The sequence below is a fragment of the Martes martes genome (genome assembly GCF_963455335.1).
Source record: "Martes martes genome assembly, chromosome: X".
Taxonomy (NCBI): domain Eukaryota; kingdom Metazoa; phylum Chordata; class Mammalia; order Carnivora; family Mustelidae; genus Martes; species Martes martes.
Window position 1 is genome coordinate 14,588,120 of NC_137897.1, and position 14,227 is coordinate 14,602,346.

Below are 14,227 nucleotides of genomic sequence, written 5' to 3' on the forward strand. Positions count from 1 at the left end.
CCCGGGGTCCTGGGATCGAGTCCCACGTCGGGCTCTCTGCTCGGCGGGGAGCCTGCTTTCCCCTCTCTGTCTGTCTGCTTCCCTGCCTACTTGTGGTCTCTCTCTCTGTGTCAAGTGAATAAATGAAATCTTGAAAAAAAAAAAAGAAAATTTCTACAGAATGAAAAAATACAAAGGCAGAGTAAAGGAGGGAACTTTATTTAAGCTTCTCTGTACCATTTAAAGGTTCTACTATGAATTTATCATTTTATCATTTTGATTTTTTTGAAAGATTTTATTTATTTGAGAGAGACAGAGATGGTGACAGAAATAGGGAGAGACACTGGTAGGAGGAATTTGAGAAACAAGGCAGAGGATCATGGGGGAAGGGAGAGAAAAATGAAACAAGATGAAACCAGAGAGTGAGACAAATCATAAGAGACTCTTAATCTCAGGAAACAAACTGAGGGTTGCTGGAGGGGAGAAAAGGTGGGAGGGAGTGGGGTGATGGACATTGGGGAAGGTATGTACTATGGTGAGTGCTGTGAATTGTGTGAGACTGATGAATCACAGACCTGTATGCCTGAAACAAATAATACACTCTGTGTTAATTAAAAAAGAAAAAAGGAAAAAAAAAAGAAACAGCGAGAGAGAGCATGAGCGGAGAGGAGAGGGAGAAGTTTTCATTTTTTAAAAAGATTATTTATTTATTTATTTGAGACAGAGAGAGAGAGAGAGAGAGAGAGAGAGTGAGTGAGCATGAGGGAGGGGGCAGAGGGAGAGAGAGAAGCAGACTCCCCGCTGAGCAGGGAGCCCAACACCAGGCTCAATCCAGGACCCTGGCATCATGACCCTAGCCAAAGGCAGATACTTAACCGACCAAGCCACCCAGGCACCCTTCATTTTATCACTTTGAACACGTGTAAGAAAAATCTATGAGCAATGAAAATTCATGAGAACGTAGCCCTAAGTTTCTCTCTGCAATGAGAAAACTCTTAAAGGAAGACTCAGTTATCTTTACTGGGCTGTAATTCCTACTCAGGAAGTAGCCCTCTACAGTTACGAGCAGTTTTCATGAATAGGGCATGAAACCTACATGGTTTCTTATTAGTCATCCTTTAATCAGAAAACCAAAGAACTTTCCACACTCCATTCTGCACGTCTAGTGCATAATCTAATTTTTTATGAATACACTTTCCATAATCTTCAGGGGCAAAGTTATGTAATATATTCAAAAGGTAATCATCCAGCACACTACAAATTAGAGATCTTATTCAATGGATGATAACATTTCCTTATTTCCGTAAAGGGTGAAAAAGAGGCTGTGAAAGACATGGGCACACACACATAAATCCTCATCACAGTTTTGCATGTAATAGCAAAAACAAAATTGGAAACAAAACAAATGTATACAATAGGAAGTGAATAAATTATACTGTAGCCATACAATGAAATACAATGCAGCCATCAAAAATGTTGTAGCGGGACCCCTAGATGGCTCAGTCGGTTAAGCATCTGCCTTTGCTTCAGGTCGTGGTGATCTCAAGGTCCTGGGATTGAGCCCCACGTCGGGCTCACTGCTCAGTGGGGAGTCTTCTTCTCCCTCTGCATGCCCCCCGACTTGTATGTGCTTGTACTCTCGCTTTTCTCAAACAAATAAAAATCTTTTTTAAAAAAAATGTTGTAGCTCTATATTAGAGATATGGAAAGGTATCTGTGGCAAATGTAAGATTTTTAAAAAGCTGATTATAATAACATTTGTGGCATGGCCCTATCTGGAAGATTTATACATGCATGTTGGAAAAGGTTAGAAGGAGGTAAAGCATCATGTGAAGCGTGGTTATCTCTGGGCAGCAGGCTCCCGGGAGATGCATATGTGCCTTTTTCAGTTGATTTCTATTCTAACTTTTCCATTAAAAAACACTTTTAGTTGTGTGATTTCTATCTTAAAAAAATGCTGGCCCTCACATCCCTCCTTGGGAGACCCAACAGTCTTCCATGGAACGAAATCCAACATGAAATGTGCTGCTTGTTCCCTTTTCCACCCCTTTGTGGGTCTTTTGATAGTTTTTCTGATGCTTTAGAAACCAGAGCAGGAAAATGACAGGCCTGACATTTTCAAGGTTGTCCTTTCCCCTCTTTCAAATGCTGCTATTGAACTTAGGCCAGTGGTTCCTCACCAGGGGCAACTGTGTCCCAGGGGACATTTGACACCATCTGGAGAAATTTTTGTTTCCACATCCGGGGAGGAAGGGAGGGGAGAGCTACTGGCGTGGGTAGAGGCCAGGGATGTCGCCCAACATCCTACACGGCACGCCCCCCCCCCCATAGCCTTAAATGGCCCAAAATGTCAACAGTGCCGAGGTTGAGAAACCTTGTGTTACGGTAATGAGTCTTCGAAGGACTTTCTAATCCTCCATGAGCAGCACCCTCAAAAGAGCTGTGTAAGCACGCCTGGCCGCGAGGCCCCTCTGCTACAGGGGAGAGGCGCCGACCATGCAGGCAGAATAGGAAGCGAATCCTGGACCAGCTCCTTTTGTGGATATAAAACCTCATGCAGGTGACCCCATCGTCCTGCTGATCAATCACTCAGCCTCCTTCGTAAGATGGAAGTACCACCTTCCACCTCACAGCGTACACATGAAGTTTCAACAGAATAATGTAGGAGAAAGGGTTTTGGAAGCTATAAAGCCCCAGGCACATGTGAGTGGTACCAGCATTCTAGGATACTAAGCGTCCAGCTTCACCAGGGAAAGCATATTTAGGGTTTCCCTGGGTCTTCACCAGCACAGTCTTCCCGCCCAGAGTCATACATCACGATTTTTACTAAATAGTGAGAATGAAAAACAGAGAGTCCTTCTTTTTCCACTACATATTCCTTGGCTTGAGTGGTGAGGCAGCAAAACTCAGCGATCAAATGACAAAATCTCAAGTCAGACTCTTAGGAAGGAATCCCAGCACGAGCTGGGTGGCATTAGGAAGTGCTGTGGCTTCTCTGTGCCCTCAGTTTCCCCATCAGTCAATCCAAACCACAACATTTGAGAGAAAACCAACTCTTTAAATTCTTTTAAAGTTTTTATTCAAGTTCCAGTTAGTTAACATAGAGTGGAATGTTCGTTTCAGGTGTACAACAGAGTGATTCAACAGTTCCGTACATCACGTGGTGCTCATCACGACAAGGGCCCTCCTTCATCCCCGTCACCTGTTTCCTCCATCCCCCCTCCCACCACCACCCCTCTGGCAGCCAGCAGTGTGTTCCCTAGAGTTAAGAGTCTGTTTCTTGGTTTGTCTCTCTTTTTGTTTTCCCTTTGCTCGTTTTTGTTTCCTAAATTCTACATGGGAGTGAAATCATATGGTATTTATCTTTTTCTGACTGCCTTATTTCATCTAACATAATACTCTCTAGTTCCACCCATACTGTTGCAAATAGCAAGATTTCATTCTTATTTATGGCTGAAAAATATTCGTCTGTGTGTGTGTGTGTGTGTGTGTGCATGCGCGCACGCACACCACATCTTTATCCATTCATCAGTAAACAGACACTTGGGCTGTTTGCGTAATTTGGCTACTGCAGAAAATGCTGCTATAAGCATCGGGGTGCATGTATCCCTTTGAAGTAGTATGTTTGTGTCCTTTGGGTAAATACCTAGTAGCGCGATTGCTGGATGATCGCTCTAGTTTTAACTTTCTGAGGACTCTCCATGCTGTTCTCCACAGTGGACGCACCAGTGTGCATTCCCACCAGCAGTGCAAGAGGGTCCCCTCTCGCTGCATCCTCGCCATCACCTGTTGTTTCTCGTGTTGCTGATTTTAGCCATTCTGACAGCTGTGAGGTGATAGCTCATGGTAGTTTTGATGTGTATTTCCCTGATGGTCAGTGACACCGAGCATCTTTTCACGTGTCTGCTGACCATCTGGATGTCTTCTTTGGAGAAATGTCTCTTCAAGTCATCTCAGAGCGAACCAATTTATCAGTGGAACCAGGACACTTCAGAGTGAAAGAGCGTACTATCACTCTCAGTGCTAGGACAGCAGGCACACACCAGAATCATCCCTTGGCAAACAGGGACCTGAGGTCATTCTAAAGGATAGCAAAAGCACCCACCTCACAGGCTTGTTGTAGTGACTAACTAGGATAAAAGGGACAAAGCACAGAGTACTTACCATTAAATCCTACCTAGCAGTTTTTCCTCTCTCCTTCCATTCATTCAGCAAGTGCTTAGTGGCCCAACGCTGGGCACAAAGAAAGGAACGGTAAGTCAGATACACTGGCTCCCTGTCCCCAGCAGGATGCCCCTCCCCCCACAGTGTGTTTGTTACAGTCCCACGACCTTTTTTCCACAACAAATACAGAATTAAACACAGACCCACAGTGAACACCATAGGTCCAGAACACCAGGAAACACACACCAAATGTGTAAGAGTTCAAAGTCTCCTTCACAAAAATGAACAATGAGTAAGAGCTTATCTAATCAACAAAGACAAAAGGATTTATTATTATCCCAAAGTCCCTGATTCAAGGAAGTGATTGCAGCCTGACTAAAAAGCTATCAATGCGTCTCACAAAGAGATTAATAAAACTTTTTAACAGCATGTAATGTTTAAAAGCACGTTCAAGCATCCAGTCCCTTTCATTTCTACATGCGTGCCATGATGAGGAATGGAGTAGGGTCTGACCACCACCACGACCTTACAGAACCCATACATTACAAAAGCAAAGTTAATCTAGCTTGTTTTGGTATTCAGATACATTCAGGTCTTTGGCCAAGAAAAAAGTTTGATTCGGTATGCTAAAAGAATTTTCTCTAAAAATCAATACTCACTGAAAGAGGTCAATGTTCTTTATTTTACACAAAAGTACACTGACTTCTAGGGGCTTGGAACTCTAATCCCAAGTTCCCTCCCCACCCCCACCCCACTTCAGTTATATTGGGTTTCAATTACTGTCACCGTAACTCCGCATACCCGAACGTTTCCATATCCACTGTGGGGTCCTGGCCCTTCCCCCTCCTCCTTGTTCACATTTTACCAGGCGCATCCTCGGCCTCCTTTTGTGGCCATTTCGGACGGTCCTTACAGCAGCCTGGTTCCACTCCTTCAGTAGTTGTTAGACCTAAAATACCAGCCAGGCCCTGCCACTGGAAACACAAAACATGGGAGCTCTAAAAAGAGAGTTTCTATCAAGTAAGCTGCATGTACACAATTCAGAACAAACTGAGGGCCCATCACTTTCTGTTGCATTCCATGCCCGCCTTGATTCAAAGAAGCTTAAATCAATGGTCTGTGTTTTGATCTGGTGCTCTTCACACCAATGTGTTCGGTTTGTGAATATTCAACAAGTTATCATCTTGTGAGCATTTTCTGCGTGTAGGTTATACTGCGATAACCATTTTGAAAAGTAGCTTTCATCCTAAAAACCTCTACGTGAAGTAAGCACAGATCTATCACCTAGTGTTCTTCCAACTGCTCTCAATTAGTGGGCCACATGATCCATTTAGAAGATTCTCCCTGGCATTTTTTGTCGTTGCAGTACGGACACTGGAGACCTCCCCTCTTCACCAGTTTTTAAGTACGCAACACAGCACTGTTAACGACGGACACCATGTCGCACAGCAGAGCTCTAGGACGGAGTCAGCCTGCACCATGGAGACTTGATACCCCTTGAACAGCACCACGCGCTTCCCCCTGGCCCCCTGCAGCGGCTGGAGACCCAGACACCGAAGCAGCTCCATGTCCGCTGACGGATGAGTAGATGAAGAAACGCTGGCGTATGCACACGATGCAATATTTCTTGGCCTTAAAAAGGAACAGACTCCCGCTATGTGCTGACAAGCATTTTTTAAATGGAATGGAGACCCTAAGGGTACATCGCGCACAGGGAAGGCAACCATTATTTCGGGAAGCTTGTTGCCGTTCCATGTACGCACACATCTACCTACACCAAGGTGCCAGCTTTTTTAACTGAAGAACGTGGTAAAAACAAAACAAGACCCGAGAAAGGCCAAGAACACCAACAAACAATACACAGATTTGGAAGCCAGAGAGACCTGGGTTCCGATCCTGGTTGCTCACAACCTACCTCCCCGCCGTGAGCCTCACTGCGCCGTCTCTAAAATGCAGGCAACGGCAGCCTCTCCCTGGAGGTGGTGTAAGGAGTCAGGGAGCTGGCAAGCCGCCCACCACAGAACACTGATCAGACATGGTCCCCACCCCGGCTGCCATCTCTGTGGTGCCCGGGGATGGCTTTCTTCCCTGGAGGAAGGACGGTTAAAGGCATTGTGCAAAGGCAGGCAGGACCAAGGCTGAGCCCCTATCACAAGACCCCTTGGAGCCCCTTGGAAGAACAAAGTGTGGACATCTGAGAGCAGCAGGGCAGGGAAAAGCTATTGCTCGGCACTCTGGGTCATAAATCCTCCAGCTCTGGATTGTGACCAGAGGGAAAACTGCTCTCCAAGACAGGAGGGTTTTCCCATCATTCTTGGCAGGGGTGGGGAAAGGGGAAGGCCTCGGTAAAGAAATAAGTATTTGTTTTAAGCAAATAACTTTAAAGACAGGTGGTTTTCATTTTGAGAACAAAAGTGATGCTTCAAACAGTTAGAGGGTTACTCCAGATACCAGCCACCAGCTTGCCAGGAGAGGGAACCAGGGCCTTGGGGTCTGGAGGGCTCCCAAAGTGCCACAGCAGTGATGGAGGCCGACACGGCCGGGAGCAGCTGGCACAGAGAAGATGCTCGCAGTCACCAACTACTGAAAAGCCATCCACGTCACTGATCATCCCAAACTTCTAGTCATTTAAGAAAGCTCTGTTGCACACCTACTGTGTGTTGAGAACAGAGTCAGGGGCTTGGGGATTCAGTGGAATAAGACAGACCTCCACCAGCCCTGGGGTGGAGATTCCAATCGGGGAGACGGCAAGTGCCAAGCAAACCAGTGAGGCAACCAGGGATTTACTGGCTGTTATAAGTGCTCTGCAAGAAATAGATACGGTGACATGACAGGAAGGGAGAAAGGAAACTTAAGATGGAGGAAGTCCCTTAAGATAAGATGGCCCAGGGGCTTCTCCAAGTAACACCTGAAAGAAAACAGAGCAAGTCACCCAAGCAAGAGCCAGAGAAAGGGCACTCCTGGGAGGGGGCAGGGCAAGTGCCTGGGCTCCGTGGCCAGATTGGGCCAGCAGGAGCGGGGCAGGGGTGGGCAGCGCTGGTGTGCGGGAGACGGCCAGGTATGCGGGAGACGGCCACAAGGGTGGAAAGGTCGGCATGTGCCAGGCTACACGAGGTGCCGCCGGTCATGGGCAAGAAAGTGGATTTCAAAGAAGAGCAACAGAGAGCTACTGAAGGCTGGTGCACTGTGATACATGATTTTGATACAGGTTAAGATAAAAAGTACTCTTAAATCATCACACACCAAACAAAGTGCACAGATGACAAAGTGTCTCCAAAATCACTGATAAAAATTAGCACTGTGTTGGAGCTCGCAGACCGTTATGGACTCTTGCCAGCTAGAGGCAAACAATTTGAGTCTAAATACGAGATGAAATACAAGAAATTCAACTGGGGAAAGCGGTGGGAGAACTTGTGACTGACAAGAAAACACTCTTACTACCAATTAACTCACAGTTAGCAAAGATAAAGCACAGGGTAAAGCTAATTAACAAGACAGACTCTAGAAAATCCCCTAAACAGACACATGCCCATAATGGTGGAAGGCATCTGGGAACAAACTGACAAGTACGCGGGATGCCTAAACCCACGAACAGGTTAACTGAAACAACCCGCTAGAATGTCACCATGACAGTGCCCTACGCCTACTTCTGATTCAGAAATCAGATCAACTACTGAGCACTTTTCTTTGAAGTTTTTTTTTTTTCTTCTCCATTGCACTGGCTGAATATAGGTTTCCATAATTTGGAAACTCAAAGCTGAATGAGAAATGGCTCTTCTGAATGATCACTGTCCCCCTAGGATTTATCACGTGGCCTCCTGACCTGGGTCTCCTGTCCCCACGACCCTTAACTCAAATGGATCTCAGACACACAGCATGACCCACTCTCACCATCTGCCAGAGACCGCCTTGTCCTTGGGAGTTGGTTACCTGACCTAGGCTAAAAGGGCAACCTGGGGCTCTGGTCTTGAACAAAGCTGACCCTAAGATCAAGTCCATGACACCAAGCAAGAGAACTTGGAGGCCACAAAGGTTTCCTTGAAAGAAGTCAGGAAGGCAACATGGGTGGCACTTCCTGGAGCCCAGCACAGTGCTCGCACTGACGGTACAATATCCCACTAAGGAAGGAGAAGGGGCACGAAGGGCAAAAATACATCATTTAGCAAATGCCTACCAAGTACTAGTTACTTTCACATTCATGACTTCAAATAATCCAGCAATCCCGCAAGGGCAAAGATGGTGATTTTCAGATGGGAAGAGTAAGACGAGGAGAGATATTTGCCAGTGGCCCAAAGTTGGCAGAGTGAGGATCTGAGCTTTGCCTGCCACTTTGACTGGCATCTAGCAGCAGGGCTGCTCTCTGGAGACACCTCAAGCTGACTTTCTGTCCTGCCTTCTAACTTATTCTTCTCTCCTCCCCATCACAGGGAAGCTGGATTCCACACCTGGCTTCATCCCAGGCTTCCAAACCTGCCAGCTGCCTCAGAAACGTCACCTGCTCCCAGCCCTTGATAGGGACACTTCGCTGATGAAAGGGATGCCTGGGGAGGCGGTGGGCAGGGGGAGAAGGCTCTGCTGGCTGGGGCGTCCCCTGGACAAAACTCATCGTTCATACTCAGGAGAAGGGAAGAGCCCTCACACCAAATGACAGGGCTGTCCCAAATCTTTACAGATGTTACTACTAAAGGGGCTCAGCCAAAAGTCACTTGTGTCACAGAGGAAGGCCTGGGGAAAGAAATTCCCTTCCGCCACAAACAAGAAAACCGAGACCAGGTCCAAATGGAAAACAGTGTTGCTCACCATCTCGGAAGGAGGGAGCTGGGACCAAATTCCCCAACATGCCTCCTCCCTCCTGGCCTAAGAAGCAGTCAGACAACAGGCTACAAAAGATGCCGGCATAAGAGCAACGGAACCAGATGTATGGCCTACTTACAGTCTCAGATGCCTCTGTAGCACTCGGGGCTTTGGCTGCCGAAGGGTCCATTCTGTGGAGTATGAAGTGGTGATTTCGGGCTCACTGTGTCTGAACTCTAGGCAGGAGTATGTTCCGTGCTCGCGGAGAGCTGCAAGTCTCTGATTCACTTGGCAGCAGAATTATTCTAAGCATCCTGTCCCGTACCCAACCCGCCTGCCCCTCCCACTACACGTTCACACTGGGTGGTTTTTTTTTTTTTAATTCTCTGCACTAATTTCTGTCACAAATCAAGGGAAACTCACTTTTCAAAATTAATCCAGTCTCTGGCATTTGAAAGCATGGAACCTTTCTGACTGAGGAGGAGGACGAGGAAGAAGTTGTAACATCGGAGAGAAGAGTGGGAGAACCGCAAAGTCTGCAGTAACAGCAAAATGGAGATTATTCAAGACAGCTGAAACACTCCACCCAGCCTCCAGGAGGGGACATGCACGGGAAACAAAGGGCATATGGTGTTTGCTTTCTTCAACATCCGTTCTCACCATTAAAGAGCTGCACCAGAAAATGCTCATTACTTACATGACGACAAACCTCGCTCCAAAACAGACTTGAAAATACAGCTCCTAATCAAGTAAGTTACTTTGCAAAGCAGAGGCCTACCTTGAGTTTTTTATTACATATAAAGCAAAATTTAATAAAGTCCAAATAACTGGCAGAATGTCTACTTGGCTTAGTGAAGCGTGAATTATACTTGAAAGAAAGTCAATTTTTGTTAATGTCAAGTTCATATAGTAACTCAAATACTGACATATTCAGGACAGGATTTCATTTTTTTTCCCCAAGGAGAGACTCCAGGGGACTAACTTAATAACTAGATAAGAACAATATTCTAGCATTTACTACTAGTCATGTGTTTAAACATTTCTATCCTAAAGCGAACAGGTTTTCCTAATGAGACTTAAATCCTTTATTTCCCACAAAAGTTTATGTTACCACCATTTCCACTATCGCCCACACTATTACACTGTCCAAAGGCAAACTTGAGTGCACCCCGTGACCAAATGAGGATGAACTCCTGAATTGGTGAGACCTGAGTTGATGATGCTTTTCACAGACACATAAAATCAGGATCCAGCTGCAAACCCGCTCCCCATACCACGATACCACGAGTAGAGGTGGCTCCCTTCCTCCTTCCCTAGCAGAGACAACTAGTGGTCGCTGACAAGGAGCCACAGAGCCACCCATCCCCCAGAGAGTCCCCTCCCAGCTGCAGAGAGGCAGATAAATCAATTCTCAGGCACTCGCCGGTTCAGGGTGGGCAACAGGAACTAAGCGCACACCAGCAGGGACTCCTTGTACGTGTAGGCTATGAACAAGGAAGCAGAGCGCCCCACCGCCAGGCCGTGCCATTCTGCAGCTCCCTGACAACCACCGAGAAACCAGTCCTGGGCCGGAGCTCCTGGCAGGACCACCGTGGGGGAGAGACAGGAAGCACACGGGTCTCTGATGTCACTCTGAGCAGATGAACACACTGCCCTTGGGGTCCGCCCACCCTGCAGCCTGCCCGTTAGGTGGGACAGCAAAATCACTCCCGACGGGAATGGGCTGAGCCACGGCTGGCAAGTCAAGAGCAGGAGTTTATAATTTGGCAAAGAGACTCCCTGAAGTGAATATACTCACAGAAGACATTCCCCTTAATGTTAAAGAAAAAGGAGAAATTACAAAGATGAGTGGTTGGTTGCCTGTGGCTGGGCTTGGAAGTGGAGAGTGACAGCAAATGGGCACAAGGTTTCTCTGGGGCGTGAAGGACGTGTGTGAAAATCAGGTGATGGTGATGGTTACACAATTCTGTAAATATGCTAAAAACCATCGAATGGGACACTTCAAGTGGGTGAATTGTACGGTATGCAAGTTAGATGTCAATAAAGCTATTTTTAAAATAAGCTACATGGGGGCAGATGCTCATTCAGGAGAAATTTACCTGTTAAAGAAATTCTTCCTCCATCCACATCTGACGGCAACATGCCTCTGCTTAAAATTGTTCCCTTTGATGCTTCATGATCACATCTAGGGTCCAAATTCCTTACAAAGGTACATAAGGCACCTGTCACCTCCCAACCTCACATCCCCCCCAACCCCCCACCTCCGCTTCCAATTGTACTTCCTGGCAAGTCTCTTCCAGAGACTTCTCAAACTGCTTCCCCCTTCAGGCTTCTGTTCACACTTCCTTGGTCCCTCTCACCATCCTCTTTGCCTGATCTGTTCCTTCCTCTCCTGCCCCAGGTACTAAGGTCCCTTCCCTTGGGCTCCTTTGGCATACTACGTGCACACCACAGTGGGTTAGAAAAGTGGGTTTCTGGGTCTGTCACACCCACCAGGCTTGCCTCTGCAGCAGGGAGGGTTCAAGCAAAGAGAAGCAAGGCGCTCAGCACAGTTGGGGCTCCGGGGTTTCTCACAGGGTTCCAGCTACAGATTGTGGGTGCCTGTGTCCCTTGCTGGGCCTGAAGTCACTATAGGAAAGCAGGTGTGTGTCAGAGCCACATCACTTGGAACCTGCCTCTGGCTCTCCCACACTCAACTTTTTTTTTCCTGACCATGGCATTTCCCTTATCTTTTTTTAACCCTCAGACAAGGTAAGGAGCTGGGGCAAAGAAAATTATAAATGCAACAACAATGGGAAACACTGGGTCTTGAAGAGACTTTTAAAGAGGGACAAAATAAATCGAGGAAAACCAGGAAGATCATCTCCCCCTGGTGTCTCACCTTCCTACACGATCTCACAGGGAAAGATTAACAATAAGATTTCAGTGAACCATGAGACACTATGGACTCTGAAAAACAACCTGAGGGTTTTGAAGGGGCGGGGGGGGCGGGGAGGTTGGGGGGACCAGGTGGTGGGTATTAGGGAGGGCACAGATTGCATGGAGCACTGGGTGTGGTGCAAAAACAATGAATACTGTTATGCTGAAAATAAATAAAAAATTAAAACAAACAAACAAAAAAAAGCAATAAGATTTCAGAAGTATTAAAAATTCGGTTGCTGGAGAGCCTCAGTTATCAAAAAGAGAAAAAGTCATACCGTGAAAGGGGTGACCCGCAAAGCCCCACCAGGAGTGAGCACTGCATTACAGCAGAGCCATCACCCAGCCCGCCCCCCCCCCCACCAGCTTGCCGGGCCCTCCACTGGAGAAATGAAACCCCAGACCCAGGCGCGTGGGAAAGTGCTGAAATAACGCTTTAAAAAATTGTGATGGTAATTTCAACTCCTACCTCATCATCATGGCTTCTCTTTTCCATATTTGGGCCCTGGCTCCCCTGGACGCACTCCAGGAGCCTCCACAGACATTATCTAATGCAAAGCAGGTCAGCAAACTAACCATTAAGTTCTCTCTCTCTCTTCTCCGCACTCTCTGATTTCAGCCAGTCTGGACACAATCATCAAGAGCCAGCCAGTTCCCTTCCAAGGGGAGTGGCTGTCAAGATTTCTCATGGAGTTTAGGTCAAACAGGAAGCTCTTAGGATGTCAGAAAGTTTGTCTTTAAACATCTCAATCTGATTCCTACAGGGAAGTTTTCAAAGCTGTCATTACACACCCCCCCACCGCTGCTAAAAAAAGACAAAGCTGGCAGATTTATTATCAAACCACCAGTAACTACCACCCCCGACCCCTGCCGCCCAGATATCTGTGTAACCTCTGCCCTAGTGACTCTAGCTCACTCAGTCTGCTGTGGGCTGGGAAGCTCTGCGTTCAGACTCCCCCAGGTGATTCAGATGATCAACACAACACAGCCTTGAGAACAAGGGCTGGGGACCTACACCCTGGCTACTAAAAGTAGCCTCCCCTGGGGGCTTGTTAGACCTGCAGTCTCAGTCTCCTTCCATCTCAAGCACCACCCCCCAGCCCGGATCCCCTGACCCAATGTTCATTTTCACAAGATCTCCCCTCACACACCCCCACACTCCAGCCCCCCACCCTCCACGCCATCTCCCCCAACAGGACACTGTTAGTGTTTGAGAAGTCTGGGCTCTACCACCGTCTGGCTTCAGAATTTCCTAGGTAGTATTTTGTTTCGCCTTCACAAAAGGGAGAAGAAGCAGTGGGAGGTCACTATCAGAATTCACATTCCAAAATTTTTCAGGATCTTACTGCTGAACAGGGCCAAATCCTGCTCCCTCCCTCCCTCCCCACCCTCCAGAAACTACTAGTAGTCATTTTAAATGTAAAGGGAGTCAAAGACTAGACACAGGGGCGCCTGGGTGGCTCAGTGGGTTAGGCCGCTGCCTTTGGCTCAGGTCATGATCTCAGGGTCCTGGGATCGAGTCCCGCATCGGGCTCTCTGCTCAGCGGGGAGCCTGTTTCCCCCTCTCTCTCTGCCTGCCTCTCTGCCTACTTGTGATCTCTCTCTGTCAAATAAATAAATTTAAAAAAAAAAGACTAGACACAGCCTGTTTTTTCAATTAAAGCAACCCGTTTTTCCATTTGTGCTGGCGGCATCAACACCTGTGGTACGGCGCATGTCCACCAGCTACATTCGCCTCCTATGCTGTCAAAGCAGCAGAATCTGCAAAGTCTCTGACGTTAAAGTGCTTTACATGGAAGCAAAGCATTGTAGGAGAAATAGTTCTTGGAACTAGTAAGAACCACGAATTGCATCCATTCTTAAAAATCAGTATTCTTGAAGAAACTTCCTAAAAACGTATATACTTATTTCTCTTTTTCAAGTACCAATCTAAGGCTTTCATAGGAAGTGGGAGTCCCAACTGAACGTGGCTGCATATTAAAATCTGGGTGGCTGCATATTAAAAAAAACACAAAACTCAGGGCACCTGGGTGGCTCAGATGGTTAACCCCTTAACTCTTATTTCGGCTCAGGTCACGACCTCAGGGTTGTGAGATCGAGCCCCTAGTCGGGCTCTGGGGCTTCGCATGGAGTCTGCTTGAGATCTTCTCTCCCCTTCTCTGTCTGCCCCTCCCCCTGCTTGTGCACACACATTCTCTCTCAATAAATAAATAAATAAAATCTCTAAAAAACAACAACAACAGGCTTTAACAACTCACAGAAGCCTAACACCCAGCTCAACGATGATTCCCAACAGTTTCTCAGAACCTGACAGATTTAGATTCCCCCTCATGCTAATTACAGTTCGGTTTGTTGTGTGTTTTTTTTTAAT

General features: G+C 47.0%; 1 protein-coding gene across 2 annotated transcripts in view; it reads right to left on the reverse strand.

Annotated features, from left to right (window-relative positions):
• Positions 1-14,227, reverse strand: part of SH3KBP1 (SH3 domain containing kinase binding protein 1) — a 338,393-nt gene that overhangs the window by 235,439 nt on the left and 88,727 nt on the right. Inside the window, exon 1 of one of the 2 annotated variants that reach the window (XM_080831326.1) lies at positions 9,077-9,486. The exons of the other annotated variant lie outside the window; for it this stretch is intronic. Coding sequence (XP_080687452.1) covers positions 9,077-9,127 — 51 coding nt within the window. The 5' untranslated portion in view covers positions 9,128-9,486. Of the gene's footprint in view, positions 1-9,076; positions 9,487-14,227 lie in introns of those variants that run through there. 2 annotated transcript variants of the gene reach the window in all.